Source organism: Nycticebus coucang, chromosome 24 (genome assembly GCF_027406575.1).
Source record: "Nycticebus coucang isolate mNycCou1 chromosome 24, mNycCou1.pri, whole genome shotgun sequence".
NCBI classification, from domain to species: domain Eukaryota; kingdom Metazoa; phylum Chordata; class Mammalia; order Primates; family Lorisidae; genus Nycticebus; species Nycticebus coucang.
In genome coordinates this window covers 9,947,719-9,972,072 of record NC_069803.1, presented here as the reverse complement: position 1 = coordinate 9,972,072, position 24,354 = coordinate 9,947,719, and the positions used below count along the sequence as shown (strand labels likewise).

At 37.7% G+C, this 24,354-nt stretch overlaps 1 protein-coding gene and 1 pseudogene across 3 annotated transcripts in view; one reads left to right on the top strand and one right to left on the bottom strand.

Moving 5' to 3' along the window:
- The window catches only part of NRG1 (neuregulin 1), a 1,208,564-nt gene that overhangs the window by 1,052,851 nt on the left and 131,359 nt on the right, over positions 1–24,354 (top strand). For all 3 annotated transcript variants that reach the window (XM_053578488.1, XM_053578490.1, XM_053578489.1), the window contains exon 5: positions 1,593–1,643. In XM_053578488.1, the coding sequence (XP_053434463.1) occupies positions 1,593–1,643 (51 nt within the window). The remainder of the gene's footprint in view (positions 1–1,592; positions 1,644–24,354) is intronic.
- On the bottom strand, positions 8,313–8,422 carry LOC128576617 (uncharacterized; annotated as a pseudogene).

The following is a 24,354-nucleotide window of genomic DNA, read 5'->3' as shown; positions in this document are numbered from 1 at the left end:
CACACGAGAGAAAGAAATCTACATCTAGGCACAACTGAGTGACATTAGACAGTGGGCAAAAGGAGACATCTGGGTTACAAGCTCAGTTTTTTCCTAGGTGATTTTCTCAGCTGCCTTTGCTTTTTTTAAGTCATCAGAGTGTGTTTGGATAAAGTATCAGTGTTTAATATCTAACCTTTAGGTTTCTAAAGACCAGTTGTGGATCAAACTTAAAAAAAATATATATAGCCTGGCTTTTAAAAATTGCTGTTGCATTTTGTTTGTTTGTTTTTCATTTGCCTAAAATATTTGCTAATAGCAATTATAGTCTGGGCAGATACTGCCTACTTGGAACCCAACTCTACTAATGCATCTATCACAGAATAGATTTCTCCACTGGCTATGAATTTAATGAATCTACTACATATATATTTTTTTAATTTTTCTTTTTCTCTAATTCTATAGAGAACATTAGAATATTTAAATATCAATATTTTAAGCAAATTTGGGGGGCTTTATATTGAAAACTCATTTCAGAGCTGTGGTGGTAACTTGGTTTTGCACGGTGCCTTTTAAATTTACAAAGATTTTTACGTCTCCTTAGATAAGCACAACAAACTTGTGAAATAAGACATCATTTCCCCTCATTTTAAAGATGGGAAGGAAGGAAGGAAAAGAAGAGAGAAAATGGTTGAATATTCTGAATTTCTTCGCCTTTCAGGAATTTCTGCAATATAAGTGCTTCGTTATCTGCCTCCCTTAGATGTCATTGAGAATCTGAGCTTTTAAATCTATATGCTTCTTGTCCTGGGGATTTAGATTGACGGTGACTGTTACGTCCTGACTGTGCCTTAAGTCTTGATAGCTTTCTGGCTTTGGATTTCCATCCTTCTTTGGTACCAAGTTTCTCTTATTTCTTACTAATGAAAACCCATCAGTCCCGTGCTGCTTTTCTGCATGAGTGATGTTTTATGCTCTGCCTGTACTTAACTACTGGTTTTCCTTCCTTGTCTTTATTCCCTCAGAGATCCTTGCTACTGTGCAGCCCCAACTATTGTGTGATCGACTTAGCATGTTTTGTTTGATCCTAATGTAATTGCTCCGGTGAACCTGCATGGAGTTTTTTCAGCACTGTGTTTGGTTGAGATATTTATGCAGATCCAAGTTGCCTGAAAATATTCTTACTATATGTGTATTTTTTTAGTAGGCATGAAAGTTGACTTTCATTCTCTCTCAGTAGAGGGGGTTCTTTTTGCTTTTATATTTCTAAAAATCAAGAAGAAGTTATCTGTCTCACCTGTAGTTATGGATCTTTTCGAAGTAGTATTTCTCCGAAGTTCATTTAGCAATGGTGTTCAGGATATCTTTGCAGGTAGACTTGATTTCATCTTCTTTTTCAAAAGTCTTTAGTCTGTAGTCTAGATAACAGAAATCTTTCTTTGTGACCTTTGACTTTGCACATACCTTCCTTTGACTTAAAAATGCTTCAGCTTTTCTGTTGCCCTGTGTTCAAGCACTCTTTTTCCAGGTGACACCCAAGCCTGCGAAGTTTCTACTTTAAGAGTCCCATGGCATGACTCAGTAAACCCTCATTCCACTTTTATGTTTTATAGAGTCTCCCATTAGAATATCAGTGTCAACAGAAGGAGCAAATACTTCTTCATGTAAGTATATTTAACTTCTCTGTTCACTAGTTTTTAACCCAAGACATTATCTGCTTTGGAAGATCATGTCCATAATCCATCCTGTGCCCTTACTAAGGGACAGTGTACTAAGTCTGAGAGAGGGATGGTATTTGTGTTTGGAGTAGAAGTGGCCTGCTAATATGCTTGGGGGCAGTAAGGTGTCCCCTACCCCGCAACAGTTACCACATATGTGTTAGTTTAAGGATAATCTGGTGGCTTTGAATGTCAGAAAATATTTGCAGAGCTTCTGAAGCCTGGTAGGTTATTCTCAGTTTGTTTTGATGCTTTTAGCAAGTGCCTGAAGCAAGACATCCAATTGTTGGGGGCCTCTGTTCCTCAGTTCCTACAAAAGTCGGCTGTGATGGAGTAAGGAAACTATATATAGACGCCCTTAATTCAAATTTGATAGCAAGTAACTAATTATGAGAATGTTTGAAAGCAGGGCCCTGAGCAAGATCTCAGATGAGTTTTCATCTGTTTCATGTGAAATGTGCTGTGTGCTTATGGACTCTACAGCTGTTTGATTGGTTCTTTGTTCTGTACCTAGGGAAACTAAGAAGTTAGCAAAGACTAGGAAAAAGAGTTTTTGATGCTTAGAAATTGAGACTGTTGGATCATTCAGTTCTGATATTCAGTAGCGGAGTTTGTCAGACGTTGAAAATGAAGCTTGTAACTACAGTCTTTCTTTTTTAGCTCTTTATTTAAAGCATTTCTCAGCTTGATAAGCTCTTCAATAAATAGAGGATCCTAGTTTTTCCATTCTAATTTGGATAATGTGTTGAAAGAACAATTTCCTTTTGCAATCAGCATGGTAGAAAACTCTTGAAAAGAAAATCTGTACTTTTGGCAACTTAAGTGGTTTTTTAATCTGTTTAAATAGATGCAGTCTGGGCTAAAGCCTTTCCGTTCAGATTGGTGGTACCAGAACTGTAACTGTATGATGTAAAAATATCTTTTATTTCATGAAATATGGTATTTTGGCTGTATTTTAACTACATAAAGCATCATGTAACTGAATTGTTGGGAACAGTCTAGTAAGATCAAACAGGAAATGAAAGGCCAGGAAGAGCTAAATTGGCTTCCTCTGTGTGCTCAGGACCCTTATGATAAACTCCAAAATGGTAATCCCTGCTGGGCTGGTATATTTGTTATTTAATTCTACTTAGAAAGCAATCAGTATAATTATATGGATTTTACATAACTAGCAATGAGGAATCATAATGAGCTTTGGTGTTTTTTTTAAGTGTTTATTATTCAAAACCAAATACTAGGGTTTGTTTTTGATATTTGTCTGAGAATAATTTCTCTCCTGCATGAGTCATTGAATAAAGTTATTGAAACTCATGGCACCTTTTATATCATCGTTAGTGTCACAATGGGCACTGGCCTTAAGCACATCTGAGGAGCTCTTGAATGAATGGAAGACATGCTTCCTTTGGTTCTCAGAAGCTTTGGGGAACTGAAATGAATATCTCCGTTTACATTTCTATTCATTATAGTGTTACTGAAAGAGAAATAATTTTGGTTTTCTTTGTGTGTTTTGTTTTTAATTTATTTATTTTTATTGTTAAATCATAGCTGTGTACATTAGTGCAATCTAGGGGTACAATGTGCAGGTTTCATATACAATCTGAGAAATAATTTTGAAATCTCATTCTGTTCTCTCTCAGTAGAATTAGTTCCTGACATATGGTAATGGTTTAGGACTAAGAAAGAAGGCTTTGTGTACCATTATGTTAACCTATATCAGTATGCCATTTTTGTACACCAATCTCCCCCCACCCCCGTGTGTGTTTGGTTCCCTGTAAATATTATTGACTTGATTTGTGAATACAGTTTGTTTTTTTTTGTAGACACAGAGTCTCACTTTATTACCCTCAGTAGAGTGCCATGGCGTCACACAGCTCACAGCAACCTCACTCCTGGGCTTAGGCTTGCCTCAGCCTCCCGAGTAGCTGGGACTACAGGCGCCCGCCACAATGCTCAGCTATTTTTTTGTTGTAGTTTGGCTGGGGCTGGATTTGAACCTGCCACCCTCCGTATATGGGGCCAGAGCCCTACCCACTGAGCCACAGGTGCCGCCCCATGAATACAGTTTTTAATCTCATGAAAGTATGCTCTATAATTTGAAAATACAGTGGCATGATTCTAGTCCAGGGTTGGTGACGACAGTGAAAGCGGAGTGAGTCACACAAGGCGTTTTAAGGCAGCCTCATGCAGGACTTTGCCAGGGAAGAGCTATGATGTAGAAATGTCTCCATTTGGTACAGGCTGATGGTGAAAACGTGAAGAATCAGCAGTGACAGTAAGCGAGACTTAACAAATTCAAAATAAAGGCCTGGCGCGGTGGCTCACACCTGTAATCCTAGCACTCTAGGAGGCCAAGGCAGGTGGATTGCTTGATCTCAGGAGTTCCAGACTAGCCTGAACAAGATTGAGACCCTGTTGCTACTAAAATTAGCAGAAACACTAGCCATGTATAGTCATATGCCTGTAGTCCCAGCTACTCCAAAGGATGAGGCAAGAGGATGTCTTAAGCCCAAGAGTTGGAGGTTGCTGTAAGCTGTGATGTCACACACTCTACCCAGGGTGACAGAGTGAACCTCTGACTCAAAAAAAAAAAAAAAAAAAAAAAAATCAAAAAATATATGTGACTTTTTGGGAAAAGTACTCATGGGTCAGGAATAATCAGCCTTGAATGGATTTCTTTTCACTTTCTTTCTTTTTTTTTTTTTTTTGATTTGTATGTTAAGATCTTTTCACTTTATTTCAGCCAGAAAGGAGATGTACCTAAATAAATCCTGGTATCTGAAAAGTGAACTGTGCTTCTGTAATGTAATCATGCCTGCCTGGGCTACGTTCTTCGAGCTATTGACACTGGTGGTTTTAAAGTAAATTTTGGAAAGCCTTTCTGAAGTAGTATGGATTCAGCAAACATGTATAAAAATAGTTTTGTGTGCTTTGGGGGTCAGTATAAAGACGGAGGGGCAGCCCGGGTACTTTTCAGTTCTCTAGGTGCCCGTGTGTGCATCCTCCCAGGGGAGGTGGCCCTGCTGCCAGGGCACATCGGAGAGCATTTCCTGCAGGGGAAACTTCTAGAGGGCTCTGCTGTGTTACCCGGCCCCGTCCTTCTCCTTTCCTGTGTTGCTCCAAAGCCTGATTTTTCTAGCCTCCAAAGGTCTCCTTTTCTCCTCCGTATTTCATGTTAGAATAAGACAAAAAAAGAAGAAAACAAAAATAATCCACCTACTCATTTGAAGTAGTAATGCCAATCATTTAATATATTTTCTTCTAATAAGTGTTTTTCATTCTGTCTTTCTCCCTACCCGTCATCCTTCTATCCACTTAATGTATCATAAGCGTTTTTCTCATGACTTTAAATACTAATCAGAAATATATTTTTTAAATCACTGTAACAATGAGAAAATTATTCTTGACTGAGATTTATTTTTCATCTACACTTTGTCAATTTTGCCCCCTTTCTATTTGTTTTTTTCTACCGTTTTGTAAATACTAATGAAATATCAAAGTTATTAATCCTTCTCTTTGTAAGATGATTTTTTTTTTTTTTGAAGACAGTCACACTTTGTGACCCTCGGTAGAGTGCGGTGGCATCACAGCTCACAGTAACCGCAAGCTCTTGGTCTCAGGTGGTTCTCTTGCCTCAGCCTCCCGAGTAACTGGGACTACAGGTGCCTGCCACAACCCCCTATTTTTTTTTGTTGTTGTTGTTTTTGTTTAGTGGGCTGGGCCCGTGTTCAAAACCACCAGCCTCAGAGCAGGTGGCCAGTGCCTGAACCACTGAACTACAGGCACTCTATAAGATGATTTTTGTTTGTTTCATTCACTATCTTTGAAGTTATTAATTATAATTAAAACAAGTTGCTTATAATGACCTAATGAAGATCAACATTGTTTATTTTCTTTTCCTTCCTCTATTTTATTTTAGTATATGTCTACTGATGGGAGCATATTTCATTTTATTTTATTGCACATGAGGCATTTGTGACTAAAATTTTTGCTCCATGCCTGTAGCATAGTGGTTACAGTGCCAGCCACATACACCGAAGCTGGCAGGTTGGAACCCAGCTTGGGCTAGCTAAACAACAATGACAACTGCAACCAAAAAACAGCCGGTCTTTGTGGTGGGCGTCTATAGTCCCAGCTACTTGGGAGGCTGAGGCAAGAGAATCGCTTAAGTTCAAGAGTTAGAGGTTGCTGTGAGCCTTGATGCCCATGGCACTCTACTGAGGGCAACATAGTGAGACTCTGTCTCAAAAATAAATAAATAAATAAATACATAAATAATAAAATAAAAATAAATACCTGATTGGCTAAATGAATGTTCTATTACACATTTAGTGACAAATTTTAGAAAGCCAAGAACTTTGGAAAATAGTCAGTAGAACTATCTTTTTTTTCCCCTCCTTTTGTAGGTTCAGCAAAAAAGTAAACGGATTGTTTTTAGAACAAGCCTTAATGACTTTTCTTGGAAGTGCCAGCTGGTTGGTGACCCCATTTTGCAGACAGTTCTGTTGAATGCTATACAAAATACAATTGTTATACCAACTACTTTACTAAATTAAGTACCATATAAGTACTTCATATATCCATGAAGTTGGAAGGATATAAGCTTCCTTATAGGGAAAGAAAGCTAAAAAGTCTAGTGAATAGTCACAAGAAAGGAAATTAAAATAAGTCCCCGGAAAATAGTCTGAAGAAGTAATGTGTGTGTCAGATAACAGTAACATCCAGCATGGATGGAAGGCTTGCTGGGCACCAGGCCCCAGGGCAGGTGTTTTACATGAATGATGACGTATGGTTCTCATGAAACCATATTGCACTTTACCCATGATGTGACTGATGTATCTTTGCCAAAGTCCAGCAATACCATTCAAACCCAGCCTGTTCTGATACATAAGGTTTTGTTGCCTTAAAGAAAAGCCCTTAATGGATTCAAAAGTTGTCTTGTCTGGGTTGGGAGTAGGGGCAGTAGATCATAGTAAATCAGTTCACTAGGATCAGTTGAGCTCCTTTTTTTTTTTGACAAGTCATCATTCTGTCACCCAGCCTGGAGTGAGTGGTGACATCAAAGCTCACTACAGCATCTAACTTTTGGGCTGAAGCGATCTTCCCCCCTCATCTTGAGTAGCTGGGATTACAGGCGAGAGCTGCTTCACCTGGTTAATTTAACATTTTTAAATACAGGGTCTTGCTGTATTACACAGGCTGGTCCCAAAGAAACTCCTGAGCGCCTGGGATCACAGCTTCAGCAGCAGCAGCACCAAACTGCCCTGGGATCTTACTGTTATGCACTGAAGCAGGACCAGGCGGCATGAACTTAGACTCTTCATGCTGTGTCATCTTAGGGAAATGACTTGACTCCTTGACACCTCCCTTTCTATGTCTGTGTGATCCTGTTTATCTTAAACATATATCAGGAAGCCTAATGTGAGAAAATTAAGGTATATAATTTATTTAGCACAGCTTGCTTTAAGGTCCCCACCCCCACCCCAGCCCCCACCCCGACCACGTGGAAGAGAGCTAGTGAAAAAGGGATGTGGCTCTCAGATGATGGAAATCAGGGGGTCCTCACATTTCACTTGAACAATATTGGAAAAGAGCCTTAATTGTTGAAGTAGGAAACTAGTTTATGATTTTCAGTCTAAATGATGCTGAAATGATGTCTTTGTTTTGAAATGATGTCTTTTCAGAATATATATTCTCAGCCAAGGCTGCATTTTAAAGGAACTTATCCAAGAAGTCCTTTCTGAAATCTCTGAATAAAAGGAACAATTCAATCTTTGATTTAGCACCTACAAGAGCTAGCTAAAAGAAAAACGTCTTTTGTCTGCAGAGACATTTCTGTCATGAGATTATAGCATTTTCACTTGGGATTAGACAGCAGTCTGGGTGGTCGGTTGGTCAGATTTTGACCTGTGTCGGGTACATTCCACCTCAGCTGTAACTGACTTACCTGTTATCATGGCAGAGGAAACTGCCTGGACCTTTGCTAAATGATTCTCAGCTGGAAGAAATGGCATTTCAATTTCAGGTGTTTGTTAGAGCTAGAATGTGAAGCTGCTCTGTCACTGTGGGAGAGCTACTTCTAATCAAATGCAAATTGTGTCTTCGTATTTCCATAAACAGGGCATTTCCAAGGGTTGGTGGCTGTGTCCACTGTAGAAAATGATAAACAAATTATCATGCATCATAAAATGATAAATAATAATAAAACAAAAAATTTAAATGAATATTGCCCAACTTGTATTATACTGCATCTTTCTGATTGTCTGAAGAGTTAGTTGCAGATTTTTAGCACAATACAGTGAGTTGGAATGAACTGGGGCCTTGAAAGTCATGGCCAGTCATGAGCATGTTCTATTTATTCATTTTAAGTGAACATACTCTACTTTTTTTTTTTTAAGTACTGTCTGCAACTGTAATGTAATTCTTCAGTTCTGCCTTTGTCCTTTCTGAAGCCATTCTCTGTCTTTTCATTGCATTCCACTACTGGACAAGAAAATCCAAAAACTTTTGATCAAGTGTTAACCTTCTCTATTTGGTTGAAATGAACCTTTTACATAATGATTCTTTTGAACCATAAAACTATATGTATGTATATTTATGTGTGGAATACGTATATACAGAGGGTGTCCCCAAAATGTATACACATTTTAAGAAAGGAAAAAACTGTATTAAATTGTAATACCCATTATATACCACACTTGATCTTAGCCAAAGGGCCGAGAAGCGATGCCCATTATATACCAATAACAAAAGATGGATACCAGTCACGTTGAGCTCCTCTTATGCTTGCAGAAATCAAACGTGTTTTGAGCATTACAAATTTAAATTTTTTTCCTTTTTTGAAATGTGTATACATTTGGGGGGCACCCTTTGTATAAGTAAATGATATTTGTATCATACTTTACATTATATAAGGTAGAGTTTCACATCTTGAGTCATTCATTCACATAACTCTATGGTTAGATTTTTATCCCATTTATCCAATGAGGGACTTGAGGTTCAGAAGTTTGTGACTTGCCCATATTCAGAGACAAAATAGGTGACAGAGCAGAAATTTCAATCTGAGTTTTGTCATTTCAAATCTCATGGCCATTTTTTAACACGTCTTATAGCAGTGGTTCCCAACCATTTTGGCCCTAGGGACCAGTTTCATGGAAGATGTTTTTTCATGAATGGGGCAAGAGGGATGGTTTCTAGATGATTCGAGCTCATTACATTTATTGTGCACTTCATTTCTACTATTGTTACATTGTAATCTATAATGAAATAATTATCCAGCACATATCACACAGAATCATTTGGAGCCTGAGCTTGTTTTCCTGTAACTAGATGGTGCCGTGCTGGCATCACTGCCTCAGTTTCACTCCAGATCATCAGGGAGCAGGTTCTCCTAAGGAGCCCACCTTAGACCCTCACATGCGCAGCTTACAGTAGGGTTCCCGCTCAGGTGGGGATACAATGCTGCTGCTGATACAGGACAGAGCTCAGGTGATGATGTGAGTGATAGGAAGGGCTGTAAATAGAGACGAAGCTTTGCTTATACACCACTCACCTCTTCTGTGTGTCCCAGTTCCTAACGGGCCACAGACCATAGTGGTCCATGGGCCTGGGGTTCAGGACCTCAGTCCAGAGGATCAGAATAGCTAGCTTGAGGGAAACCTTTCTTGAAAAAAAGGCAAAACAGAACAAAACAAAAGGTGTGAAAATGGAATAAAACTTTAGGAATATAATCGCATTTGTCCTACTTAGCCCAAACTCAGCTTTTGTAGAACTAATACACTTTCCACAATCTACAAAGTAAAGAAATGGGCAGCCCTTAAGTAATGGAGAACCCTTAGTTAGTAGCAATAAGAACTAAGAGTTTAAGACTATAAACTCTTGTGGGAGATTCTCAACCTATGGGTCATGACCCACAGGAACTGTATTAAAGGGCCGCAGCATTAGGAAAGTTGAGAACCACTGGTCTAGAACTTTGGGACTTTGTTACTGTGTTTGAGAATATGGGTCTATTTCAAGGCATGCTGTTACAGAGATGGGAATCATCTTCAGACCCATATGCTAACGAGAATCTCATCAAATAAGCACGTCTTCCTCAGGGGTAGTTTGATGTTTGGGAGAAATGTGTTGGCTTAACTATTGGCTAACTACTATTTAATTTATTGCATAATATCATGAATCCTGGAAACTGTATGATAGCTAGATTCATCAGAAGCAAATTATCAGATACGGAGCAATTCTCATATTTTACTCTTTGGGGTAACTCTTTACAGAATATTCTCTTCATTTTTTTTTTTTTTTTAATCTTCCATTCTTTTGAAGGAAGTGCATCTTCATCTTGCCTGCTTTAAGAGAAGCATTAAAACTGTAGTGTTTTTAATTATTATAGTTAGAGCAGTGAAATGGATTATATATACAAGTTTTTAAATTGCTCAGCAGAGGCAAGAGGATGGTGACAGAGGTAGACCAAGGAAGCATCTAGGGGAACAGAGCTGGCAAGACTGTGGTGAATTTATATATGCTGAACTTGGTGGCTTTCTTAGATCTTAAATTTTTTTTCAGGTTACTAGGGATCTGAGATACAGAAAGATGGGAAAGGAAGCCTTTAAATTAAAAGACCCTGGAAGGTATAAGAAAAAACTTCCCCATCTCCACCTGCCTCAAAAAAATAAAAGAACCTAGAAAAAGTGAACAGTGCAACAAAATATGATTGTGATTTAGTTTAGAGAAGTAACAAGCCATAGAAATTTAACTCCAAAGAGGTTAAACACAAAGGAATATACCGGTGTACATAAAGAGCCCATTTGATCCAGAGGCTCCAATGATGGGATTAACTGGTTTCTTGGTCTTGGTGTTTACGCCTCTGGGAGTGTTAGTTTCACTGTCTGGAGTTTTTCTCAGCCGGACCTGGGGATAGATGCTGGTAGTTCTCAGCCCATATCTTTATAGCTCTTAATCTTGCAAGAAGAGAAAGTCTCCTTCTTATCCAAACAGCAAATTTTAAGGAAGAATCTGATTGGCCCTGATTGCATCATATGCCTGCCCCTAAAATACTGTATCCAGGGAGATTAATGACTCCAGCTGAGTGGGGGCTGGGTCCTCTATCCTCCACTACTTGTGTTGGGGTTAGTGAGGGCAGATGGGCCCAGCCCCCGAGGGACTGCCTGGTGTAGGTTTACTAAGGAGAGGAGAGTTCTGCATCAAAAGAGGGGAAAAGTAAGCAGGGCTGGAAGACAGCAACACAGTCATCTGCAATGATGAGCCAACAACCTTAGAAAAATGAGGAAATAGTTATTAATAATGGAGAATCTTAAAGGAAAATTAAAAATAGGTATTTTTGAAAATTCTGTTTAATTGGGCAGATAAAACTAAAGCAGGATGACCAATCTGTAGAATATAAAGAATTAGGAAACTGAAGACAATTACAATATTATTTTTTTAAAAGACTCTTTTAATACCTAGGAGTCTATTATCATTCTTTTTTTTTTTCTCCAGATTTTGTATTATAATCATTCTTAAGAATGTCTTCATTTTTAACCCAGGGATCATGCCTTTCAGATGAAATGTAGGGAAAAGTAGAAAACTGAGTTATAGTTTTCAAATGCATGGGAAGCATTTTGAAATCTGTAAAATGTTCTTAGAAGTTAAAAGTCACAGTACTTGATACAAACCCTTTTAAAAAATGCATGACAAAGGAGATTTGGAAAAATTGTTAGTTTCTTTTACTGCAGTAATTATATGTTGATTAGGGTTGTTTTTTTTTTACAATTTGGAGAGAAAAAGATGCCTGTTTAGCAAATTCCATTTAATGGTGTAGCAAGAGTCGGTAGGTCTTGCTAAAGTGTGAGGCTTTATTAGCCTCATAGATATCATCATTTAGACCTAAAGAAAATAATCATTCTAGTTCAACTGTGGGCATTTCCCACTTTCCTCTGTTCCACTCTTACCATTATGCATCCAGCATATGAGACACTTGGATACGTCATTCTTCTCTTTAATAATAGTGCTATGAGTGTGTAGTTCAACTAACCACGAGAAGTGTAGATTGGCTCTTTTCATTTTAACTCTTCATCTACTACAGGTCAGCAAAATTTTAAAAACAAAATTCTGTGGACCAGTGTGGATTATACTCTAAAACTACACTCCTCTTCATGCAATTTCATAACTATCTGTATTTAGAAGATTTCATGTTTAGGTCGAATTTGTTCACCAAATTTGAACTGCTGTTTTGTTCTGCTGAGATATCCCATAACCTTCTCTTGAGTGAACACCAAGCATCTAAAATGCTTTTAAAGAAATGTCAAAAGGAGAGGGAGAGGAAGGGAGAGAGACGGAGAAGCATGCTCAAGAAGGCCTGGCTTCATTAAAGTATTGCCAGAACTTTTATTGTAATTATCAAAAATTTAATCAGTCTTTTAATTTTTAAAAGGAATTTTGGAATATTAATCTTTTTCTTCCAATGGTAAGGAAAGTAAAATATAGATAGGAATGGTGACTCCTAAGGTCAAACAGCAAGTGAATGGTAAATGTAGGATTAAAAATGGATGGTGCTGTTTCTGCTCTTTGATTCCTAGACCATGGAAAGCTTTCTCTCTCTCTTTAATCAACATGAACAGATAGTTAATAACTGGTTCCTACTGTATTCCAGCATGGGGCTGGGAACTGTGTATGCATCTTTCTTGGGAAGGTGGGGGATGAAGAATCGAAAATAATTATGGGGGGTGAATAGGAACTAGTCCTTGGGCTGAAGGAGTTTGCAGTGAAGTAAAGGTTAATTGTGGTTAATTGTGCATAATGACTCATAATTAGGAGGAAAGCAGAACGTAGTAAGGGGAAGACTTTTAAATCCAGATTTTTATTTTATTTTTTAGGATATCGTTTAATATAGAAAAGCTATCTATGTGGTTTGTGATTTCAAAGAAAATAGTATTTGGATCTTTTTAAAGGCATTGGTTTTTTTTTCTTCTAAAATAGCTAATTATTGGTTCTACTTCATGTTTAAAACTCATTCATTATGCCAAGAAGCCAGAATCCTGAAATTTATCTTATTTTAAAAGTTGATGAAAGTCTATAATTTACCATCAGAAGACTAATAAGGATTAAGAAGTGCCAGCAATTAATTCACACTAAAAATAGGGTTTAGAAAGCAGTTTGGGAAACTTTTAAAGAATTTAGAAATTTAGAGGATCAAAATCACAGTATGGTAAGTCTACATTACTGTTGAATATTAAACATATATCCATGACACAGAGATGGATCTGCAAAGACCATGTCAAATATCTGAGGGGGTATTTTTGTTGAAGCCACTTAGAAATGTATATGGAGGGCGGTGCCTGTGGCTCAGTCGGTAGGCGCCGGCCCCATATACCGAGGGTGGCAGGTTCAAACCCGACACCGGCCAAACTGCAACAAAAAAATAGCCGGGCGTTGTGGCGGGCGCCTGTAGTCCCAGCTACTCGGGAGGCTGAGGCAAGAGAATCGCTTAAGCCCAGGAGTTGGAGGTTGCTGTGAGCTGTGTGAGGCCACGGCACTCTACCGAGGGCCATAAAGTGAGACTCTGTCTCTACAAAAAAAAAAAAAAAAAAAAGAAATGTATATGGAAAGGTTGCAATTTCTTAATTTTATTTTCATTAAAATAAAAGAAAGATTTAAAAAAAATTTTTTAAAGACTATCAAATTGACCCAAAGGTAGGAGAAATGGTAAATTTGAAAATGTTTGCCTAATATTAACTGAGTAATCCGGTAATAAATTAAAATATTAAAGTTAATTAATCCATTAAGATTTAGCAAAATTTTCCCTTTATGATTATTCCTCCCTCAGTTTTCTTAAAATTCATTTATTGAGAGCAGTGACTGATTGACAAGAAGCTTCTATGTCATTTGATCAAGTTTTGGACGAAGAGCTCCCCATGTGGATATTAAGATACATTAAGAAAAAAAAATTAAAATGTTCTTTACAGATGCCATCCTACATTTTAACATAGAGATCTAGCTATTTAATCAGTCTATAACAGTGTGTATCCTTCACAAATAATGTAACTTTGAGAACAGATCGTTTTTTATATGTATGTAATTCTTGGTCTATGAAGCTTTGAAGGAAGTTGCTACATTAAAATAAACAAAAATCGGGCAGCGCCTGTGGCTCAAAGGGGTAGGGCGCTGGTCCCATATGCTGGAGGTGGCGGGTTCAAACCCAGCCCCGGCCAAAAACCACAAAAAAAATAAAAAATAAAAAATAAACAAAAATCTAACGAGCATCACCTGATGAAATGTACTAGAAGGAATTCATCTTGTCAGACAGGACATTTTTGTGACAAAATGTGATATGAAGGGAATATGAAGAGGAATAGCCTTGCGTATATCTGAGAGAAAATTATTTAAGTGGCCATAAAAAATTGTTTACAAGTTTTATACAATTCCCTAACTTGATCCAGATGGATTCTTTTTCTCTGTCCTCCTCTTAGAAGCTTTTAAATTTCACCTCCCTAATGCTCCAAAGCATAATAAATATGTCTTTGTGAAGACTTTCCCCACCTTATCTGTGAGAAAATAAACCATACAAAAGGGCCTGGGGTGGAAGAATTACCTTGTCTGTGCAAATGAGACTCTGTGTGTGAAAACAAGATAAGCTTTAGGAGGGAAATAGGTCACTCAAGGGCACTTAAAGAGGTTTATCACAACTTTTAAAAAAGTTTTCATGGTGTAGGTAAAGGGGACTGATTTTTAAAAAAACTCATTCTGCTTAGGAAAAAATAAGAACGAATATAACATACAGTTTGTGTACATAGAAACAAGTCTTAACAGTAAAACTTTCAGACTTTTTTTCTTTAAATTTCTAGAACATTGGCTATGATCTTTTGGGTAAAAAGTGCATTTAAGAATACATCTAATAGAAGCTTCTGGTGGGGGGGGTCTTCATGAAGAATAGAGTAGGCTATAATCTCAATACTTTTTCTTTCTTTTTTTTCGAGACAGCGTCTCATTCTGGCACCTTGGATAGAGTGCTGTGATGTCATCATAGCTCACAGCAACCTCAAACTCTTGGGCTTAAGAGCTCATCTTGCCTCAGCTCCCTAGTATCTGGGACTACAGGCTCCTGCCAAGATGTCCAGCTAGTGTTTCTATTTTTAGTAGAGACAGGGTCTTGATGTTGCTCAAGCTGGTCTTGAACTTCTGAGCTCAGGCAATCCACCTGCCTCCACCTCCTGGAGTGCTAGGATTGCAGGTGTGAGCCACGGCCCTGGCCTCTCAATAGTTTTCAAAATATTATAACTTCCTCCTACCCCCATCTTTTGGTTCAGACTTGGATATATTTTATTAAAATGATGTTCTGAAGTTTTCAAAAATATTCTTTGTCCAATGAAGGAGTAAAAGCAAACCCTTTATTATTTTGTTGTTATACCAAGATGTTAGACTGTTTTCCTTTTCCCAGCAGTGGCAGACCCAGTGCTCTTGTTTAAAACCATGCACACCAATTCCCACTCCAGAATACAAGATACTAAAGGAAGGAATTTGGGGCTATTTGTTTCTATTGCTATATCGTATCACTGTGCCAGTTCCGGAAGTGTTTAGTAAATGGATGCCAGCATTAATAGTGCGTTGGTGAATTCTTATAGTTTGATTATCATTTTTTCAAGTGTATACATATACAATTAGAGAAAACTACCTTAACCTTAAATCACCAAAATAAACATTTGAGTATTTTAAAACCAAAGTTTTTAAAAAAATAACATTGGCTTAATATTTATCAGATAATTTGTAACATTTTTGAGAAGCATCCGCGTTCTGCTTATTTCTTAAATTTACTTCTGGTTTTTACATCTGGAAGGAATTTTTTCATTTTGTCACAAGTACTTGTCTTCGTGGTGATTTCTAAGAATCCATTTCTCCTTTGATAGGATTATTACAAATTATTCAGGAATCCAGTTATTAAACTGGTCGCTGTTCCTGTCTATGGTGCTGAAGAGGGCCTTGCTTGGGAATGAGGGAATCGCCACAATAGTTTTAGTAAGGTAGATTTTTCTTTTATTATTGTTAAAAATAAACAACAATTAAAAAAAAAGCAGAATTTTAAAATGAGCACCTATAATGTATCAGATGCTTTTCTGTGAGAATAGATATTAATAGTTCCATTATATGGATGGAGAGGCTGATAGAGGCTCACACGATTCAGCATTTGTCAAGATAATATAACAAGTAGCAGAGAAGCAGGATTCATTCCTACCCTTTCTGATTCCTTATCTTGTGTTCTTTTCACTCATGGGCAGCAGAGGTTGAGAGTAAAAGAAAAATACCCCTTGAGAGCTCCTCTCCCACCTCCATCATGGCAGTCTAAAGGGCATATATGATCATTGAGGCTGATTTTAGAAATGTCCTTGTCCCCCAAACGAGATGGCCAATCAGTTCTATGAATCTAGGTTCCTAAGGAAGGTATGAAATGTATACTATGCATGTGCTCTGATAAATGGCATTAACGCTAGAAAATTTCAGAGACCAGATTTTATATTTGCTTGCTACTTGAATAATTTAAAAGGAATACCATGAACCTGTCCCCTCCACTTCCCAGTACATGCACTATTGAGATACAGAGATAATGATGAGAGCATCATAGATGAACTGCACACCTAACAATATCTGAAATGCTCAGGTTATTTGAAGAAAAGAATAAATACATTATGTGATAATGGGCTTCAACTACTTCATCTTTGATCTTGACGGTAACTTTCAGATCAATTTTGAGATACAGAATATGTGGTCAGTCTAACGATAAGCTTTTGTTTAAATCTCAAATTGATGTGGTCAGTTATTCGGTGTAACAGTCCCTACAGTAAGTTTTCCTTTTGTGTGTTGAGATTGACTTATTTTGTCAGCTTTTAAGGTTTTTGTTTTTTTTTTTCCCTACACAAGATAGCATTCTCTTCCCTTGCTGCTGTTAACATTTAAGGCATGCAGCCTCTCATGCTGTGGTGTAAATTCCAAGGGACTGACAATGATTGAACAGAAAATGAAACTTGAATGGCAGTATCTCACAATCTACTTAAAGCCATGACAGATCTCTCTCTGTAGCAATTGATCGGTTTGAACACATGAAGAAGAGAAGTTGTGACTTTTTTGTGTCTGCATTTCTTTTACTTGGAAATCAAAGGGAAAAACATACTGATTTTTCCTGGACCACTAAAACAATAATAAGGATTTCTAAACAATGCAAATTGTTTAGAAGTGTAGACACTACAAATACAAAATTAATCATCCCCGAACTTGCAATCTCTTACTGTGCACATACCTCTTTTATACCAATTGTAATTTCTCATTTGTGTACAAATACTATAGTAGCATTAAAAAAAAAAAGAATGCATGACTGTAATTAAAAAGCCAGCACTCAACATAAGATAAGACACAAAGAATTAATTGGAATTACTACTCCTCCCTCTGTATTGAAAGCTGGGTGATCTCCTGAATTGTGCTTCAGGAGTGATCTCAAGACTCCCTCCAACCCGCAAGGTTCTCCTGTTTTAACATTTGTTATTACTTAGCTATTTTATTTGGCAGGGATCCCTTCTAGCTCATCTTCTAATGTGCTGGCAAGGTTCCTACTGCCAATAGCTTAGAGCCTGCTACTGCTAGGATAAGTGGCACAGCCGAACTTTCTAGCCTCTGCGTCCTTATAAATAATGCATGTGGTTTCCTGTAACTACATGAACCCTTGGACTTTTGTCGGCATTTCTTTGTTAGGCAGGGTAAAAGAGCTGGGAGATGAACAGCTGTGGAAATAGTTATGGGCAGTTATGATCACTGATTAGGGCCTGACTATGGTATATGCATTAATCACTGGGTTGATGTTAATGGAATGCTTATGGTATTTATAGTAGACATAAACAAGAGCTATAAAAAGGATACCTTGCTAATAACTAAACTGCACGTTTAATTCAACATGGAAAGCATGAGGGATGTTAAGCTGGGAATTAGACCTCATTTCTACTCAATGTTAAAACCTCTTTTAATTTGCATAGAATCCATTGATTTTGGGGTGTGTGTACACATTTGTTTTTAAGAACAATAGCAAAAAGATAATAACTGATGCCCCAAGTAGCCTGGTGGTATAAAAAAGTTTTGTTTTTACAATGAAGAAGTTAAGATGCTATGTTAACAAATTAATAGCAAAGTAAGTAATGTATACTCATCCTTTTAACCTCAAAGTGTTTATAAACATAGGTACTTAAACATTAACGTTTCATTTTTGAGCATCAGAGAAATTAGTATTTAAATAAGAGAAACCCATTTTTAAACATGTAAATCATTTTAGCAATGTCCTTTTAAAATGTACCTTCAAGCAATGCTGATGTAGAATGGTTGAGTTTCACCACAGTACACGCCCTTGTCTTCACTGGACAGGCCATAATTGAACATGTCCCAGAGTGACAATGTTCAGCATTAAGGTTACGTCGTAAGGATAAAAAATTCAAACTGAGATATTGAGTGAAGAGCTTGTTGTTCTAGGACCCTGTATATTTTCATCAGGATTAATTGAAAGAAGGAAAAATTACATTTCAAACTAGATAAAGGATATTAACCTTGATCATTTTTTTTTTTTTTTTTTTTTTTGTAGAGACAGAGTCTTACTTTATGGCCCTCGGGTAGAGTGCCGTGGCCTCACACAGCTCACAGCAACCTCCAACTCCTGGGCTTCAGCGATTCTCTTGCCTCAGCCTCCCGGCCCACAACGCCCAGCTATTTTTTGGTTGCAGTTTGGCCGGGGCCGGGTTTGAACCCGCCACCCTCGGTATATGGGGCCGGCACCTTACCGACTGAGCCACAGGCGCCGCCCTAACCTTGATCATTTTATTATTGATTTCTTTGTACCATCTTTATTCATCTTTGAGCAGCTCATTCATTTATGAAGATGATAACTTCTAACTTTAGCATATCTGACATGCCAATGATTTTGCAGAACCAAGTTGTTACCACAACTGATGTTTAATCAAAATATGTAATACTTATTTTTTGACTGGTGTCAAGTTTCCTTATTGATTAAGCTAGGTTTTATAAAAAATTAATTTTTAAATTTAATCATTAGATCCTTATCAGTATGCATGTAATTCAATTTTTTCTTTTTGATTTTGACTATCTTTTTTTCTTGGCTGAAATTTTAGAATTTCTATATAGTTAACACAGTTCTTTAATAATTCAGGAAATTTAGGTCAGGCGCAACAGCTCAGACTCTTTGAGGCCAAGGCAGGTGAATTGCTTAAGCTCAGGAGTTCAAGACCAGCCTGAGCAAGAGCAAGACTCTGTCCTAAAAATAGCCAGGTATTGTGGGGGACTCCTGTAGTTGCAGCTACTTGGGAGGCTGAGGTAAGAGGATCATTTGAGCCCAAGAGTTTGAGGTTGCTGTGAGCTATGAGACCATTATACTCTACCAGGGCAAGAAAGTGAAACTGTCTCAAAAAAAAAAAGAAATCAGGAAATTTGAATAACTGTACTTTAAAACTTACATTGGATCCACTGGAAAATAAGTTTTCCATTCACAAAAAAGATAATACACAAAATATATAAATATTTTAATTTATTTTAATCCAACCATCCAAAACAAGCCAAAACTTAAAAAAAGATCAGCCCATCATTACATTATGGCTCTGGCCTCGTCTGTTTTGGTGGACGTTTTGTTTTGATGGTTGCTGAGATTGGAAACATATGCATTATGTTTTTTGGCCTCTGATTGTCTGATACTTCCAAAGGTCTCCTGCCTCGCCCTGCTCTGTCCCGTCTAGAATCGAATCTCTACATTCTTCTAATATCACTTGTCAAAACAAAACACTATCAGAAGAAAACATTTTCAAACTGGATCTTGAGTGAAAGAAAATCTTAGATACTTAGACATACGTATACAGTAAACAGTGTTGCCTGACAGGCTCATTAAAACAAAACAAAACCCTGCAGTGTGTCAGCCACACAAATAGAATCCATTAGAAGACTGTGGACTTCCTAATGTTAGCCTTTATGCCAGGCTAACATTAGGAAAACTGATTCTTCCATTAGAATATGGATACCATGGAAGGGCCAACTGATGTTGTTTTCCCCGAGACCTCCCTCTTCTTCCTCACAGTCTTGTATATATATCAGGTGCTGCTGTTAATAATCATTGAATGTTGAATAAAGTTACCAAAGGCGACAGAAACAAGATCAACCTTGCACACATCTGAGAAAATCTAAAAAAAGCTTATATTTTAAAGAATAAATGGGAAATCTGTGGCAGAAACAGCAGTAACTAAAGAACAAATCTTCCCTTTTCATTTTAAATTTGAGTAATTTCTAACTTGCTATAATTGCACAGTGTTTTCAAACACTCACAAAATTTCTTTAGAAAACATTGAAAAGAGAACGTATTTTTCCTCCTAAGTTCTGAGTGAGTTTATGGTATGTGCCTTCTCGATGTTAGAAGAAATATGCAAGAGAAAGCCATCCTGCCGCAGAGTAATGTTGACGTTTTTTGGTTCATATACTTACCAGCAGCGTCAATTAAATGGGTTGGTTTCATCGTGGCCAGTATTGAGCCATACAGTATAATTCAGTGGACAGTCTCATGTTGGGCATTAAATTACACTGATTTGAGAAATTAATCTGTCCAGAGGGGAAGTTGTAGTGTATGTGAACATGAACAGTCTCATTATTATATTTTGTTTTCTTCTTATTCTTCCCTCTCCCTGCATTTCAGTCTTGTGTAGATTCAAATAAAAATTTTACTGTAGAGCTTAACAAAAAATAAGCTGTTATGTAATTGATATTTGTGACCTTTTTTTTGAAAGTCTTCTTCCCTGGCTATGGCTGTTAATGTAATATAAAGTTACATAGTTGTAGGAAAAATGCTCTTTGAAATCAGATGGTTTTACCATTACTAGTTGTGTCATCATGGGCTATTTTTGTATCTTTCCTGAGCCTTACTCTTCCCATCTGTAAAATGAGAATCATACCACTTACTTTGCAGAACCTTATAAATAAGGACTGATATATGTATGTCACTTGGCACAAAGTCTGACCTGCTGTCTCTCAGAGTCAGCCATCAATTCCATTTCCTAAGGTGACTCAGTCTTACCACTCTCAAAATCTGAATCATGCCTTCATTCTCTACAGATCTCACTTGCTATTTCAGGAAAAAAAAAAGGAGTGACTGTAAGATGGAAATTATTTAATGTCCTGCTACCAAATCTATAAAATGTAGCACAATGCCCACTACATACACGGCTGCTTAGTAATTGTTCTTTAGAAGGATAGGTGGCTGACATGCTAAATAAATTAACATATAGATTAGGTCTTTGGAAATGGTAGCTATTTTTATTATAACTAATACAGTGACCTTAAAATTTGAAATCTGCTTTTGAAAAGCAGGTCATCCTGAGGTTTCCTATTTTTTACCTGCCAGCTTGTGAAAAAGGAGTTAGTTTAAATGCAGAAGAACACATTTCCTGGTCAGGTGCTGAATGTTGGCTGAATTACAGTAACGCCATTTCATTTTGAGTAGCACGACTCAAGCATTTAGCTCTGATTTTTCTGACAGAAAGAGAATTATTTTGTACTCACTCAACACATTTTTTCCCCAGCCATAGGTTATCGTAAAACCTGAGATGGCTAAAAATGTTTTACATTCTCATGGCCCTTTTTCTTGTTTAATTTGTACATCCCTCTGCTATTCTTTGCCATTGCCAAAGGCTCAGGCACCTTGTGAAAGTGCTTAATGAGTACTACTTACCTCACTAGAGTCTTTGGTATTAAGGGTGTGAATGGGTAACAGTAATTTAACTTTCGACGTATCCCGAAGTTTCCCACCCAGAACTTTTTCCTTGTAATCTTTTTTGGGTTGGAAGGAAGAATGAGGAAGATCTCCAGATGGACACCAGTGACAGGAGTAGACACGTGGAAGGACGTCCTGGGGGACGGGAATAGGCTGAGTCCAGGCATTACCCTGGGTGAAGACACTAACCTGAAGATGGGTTAACTCTAGTGCCAGAGTTGTGACAGTGTCTCAGGGAAAACTTTTTGAGAACTACTTCAAAAGACTTAAGCTTCATTGTAGAATTCTATCTAAGGCATTTCAGCCCTTTTAAGTCAAGCCCGTCCTTTCTATCGAAGGTGTGTGGAGGTCAAAAGAAAGGCTATGGTTGAAACTCTCTGCACTGTGTGGTACGTAAAAGTACTTTTCCTGCTAAGTTAAATCGCTGTGCCCGCCTCTTACTGTCAGTGACATGATTTAGTTAAATACAGATGCTTTTAGAGGGCTTTGTACTCTGTCATACATATTTAATAGTTTATAAAATATCTGTAGGAATAACTGGGTAATAAATACCGCAGTGGAGATGCTCAACCCACACAGGAAGCTCTGGCTTTATAGCATCCACCAACCAGGGGACCGTTGGAAGCGTTTATTAGACGTGGAGTATCTCACAATCCACAGATTCTGTTTATTTCAGCAGAACAAATCTTACCATCCAACCCTTCTGATTTTGCCAGTAGTGGGAACTTTACATTTTGCCTAGTCACATTATTCATAGACGTTCCAATTCCCTAGGGATGGAACTATAGCATTAGGGAAAATCCCTTCTTAATACATAAGTGTATGGAGTAGGGGGATGGGGGGGCAGAAAAAGCTCTTAGACTTTGTACAGCAATTAATGGTTTGCCATATGACGATCCCTCACTGTCATCAGATAATGGTTCAAATTATGTGAATCATTTGCCCTTGACATAATGTTGAAATTCATCTTAAAAATCACTTCCTTAGAGTGAAAGTGGTAGGGCTGGGCAGTATGTTTGGGGGGAAGGGGGACACACAATGGAGGAAGGGAATTCAATAAACAAGTGTAGGTTGCTAAGTGCAGAATTGGAGGATTATTTTGTCTGTCTGTCATATGAAATGAATTTTTATAATGAAACTTAACTATAGCATATCGAGGTGGCCAGGAACTGCCATAAATTAAGAAAAGTATATTTTTTCCAGCATTTTATTATAAAATTTTCAAACATATAGAAGAACTAAATGAACTGTATATTAAACTTATATCCATTACCTAGATGTTACCATTAATGTTTTTCTATATTTGCCTCTCAAAAGTTTATCGTCCATCTACTCATCAACTCTTTTTATTTTGTTTTTATTTTATTTTTCAAGTAAGTTGCATATAATAGTTCATTCTCCCACTCCCAAATCTCAGTGTCCATGTTACGCATACTACATATTTTATTACATCCTTTAAAATAATATGTAGGTAATAGATTATGCCTGCAAGTAGAATAAACTTTTTTATAATAAGAATAAACATTTGTTTTAAATAAGCCACCATATTCAGGGCGGCACCTATGGCTCAAGGAGTAGGGGCCCCCATACGGGGTGGGGGGGGCTTCAAACCCATCCCTTGCCAAAAATAAAACTACAAAAAATAATAATAATAAGCCACCATATTCAGATCTGAGGTTTCTAGTTAACCTCTGGCCAGCAGGCACTGCCTTTTTCCTGTTCCCTGACAATTTCTCCTCCCCCCCGTCCCATTCTTTTAATTCTCTACATTAAAAGAGGATATAACCTTGCCCCCGGCCACCCAATGTTCAGGTATTAGCAATTCTTGGTATACTATGTGTTTGAACTACTGCGCGTTACAGTGACTCCTATTTTGAGGTGACAGTCTTTACTCCTGGAGATGACACTTCCTACCTATCTATGCCTGGAGTCTCTTTATTCTGTCCCTTGGCATGTGTGCAGTAAAGGTAACTGCAGTGTTTTCACCACCTAGGTAATGTCCAATCTCTAGCCTGTTCTCAGTGAAAAATGTTGAGTTCTTGTAGCCCACATGCTATGTATTCCCTTAGTTTGATAAAATGCTGCTGAGTAACTGATTTGCCAGTGTGAATACTGGTATATAAATATCTTTCCAGAAAGAGGGCTGTTAAGTAGAGTTGGGATCACAAGTGGTCACTGAAGGGTTAAATTGAATAAATGTTAAAGCAGAAACAGTCCCAGGGAAAGGGTCAAAGTGAGATATTTCTTTCTTTTTTTTCCCTTTTTTGAGACAGAGTCTCACTATGTCACCCTTGGTAGAGGGCTGTGGCCTCACAGCTCACAGCAACCTCAAACTTTTGGGCTTAAGCATTCTCTTGCCTCAGCCTCCCAAGTAGCTGGGACTACAGGCATGCACCACAATGCCTGGCTGTTTTTTTGTTGTTGTCATTGTGTTTAGCAGGCCCGGGCCAAGTTTGAACCTGCCAGCCATGGTGCGTGTGGCCGGCAACTTAACCACTGAGCTACGGGGGCCGAGCCAAAGTGAGATATCCAGCTCATCCATGGCTTTGGGAATAAAAAATATGAACTGCCCAATCAAGCGTTTCTATCTACGTTGGCAGTACGTAACTAAAGAGCTTTCCTTAGTAGAAACTCATTGAAAGGTAGAAGCAATAAATGTGAATTCTAGTCCCGACCCTGAAATTAATTCCTATGTGACTCCAGGCTGGTTACTTTTACCTCTTGGGAATGTTTTTCTTCTTGTATAAAGTAAAATTCATGGGTAAGGACTGTTCTAGCTCCAACATTTTGTTGACGGAGACTTTGACTCTAATTATTATTGAGCTTACAGTTGGTCTTTGCATTAAACCTAAGTTTTTTGATCCAAATAATTTCTGA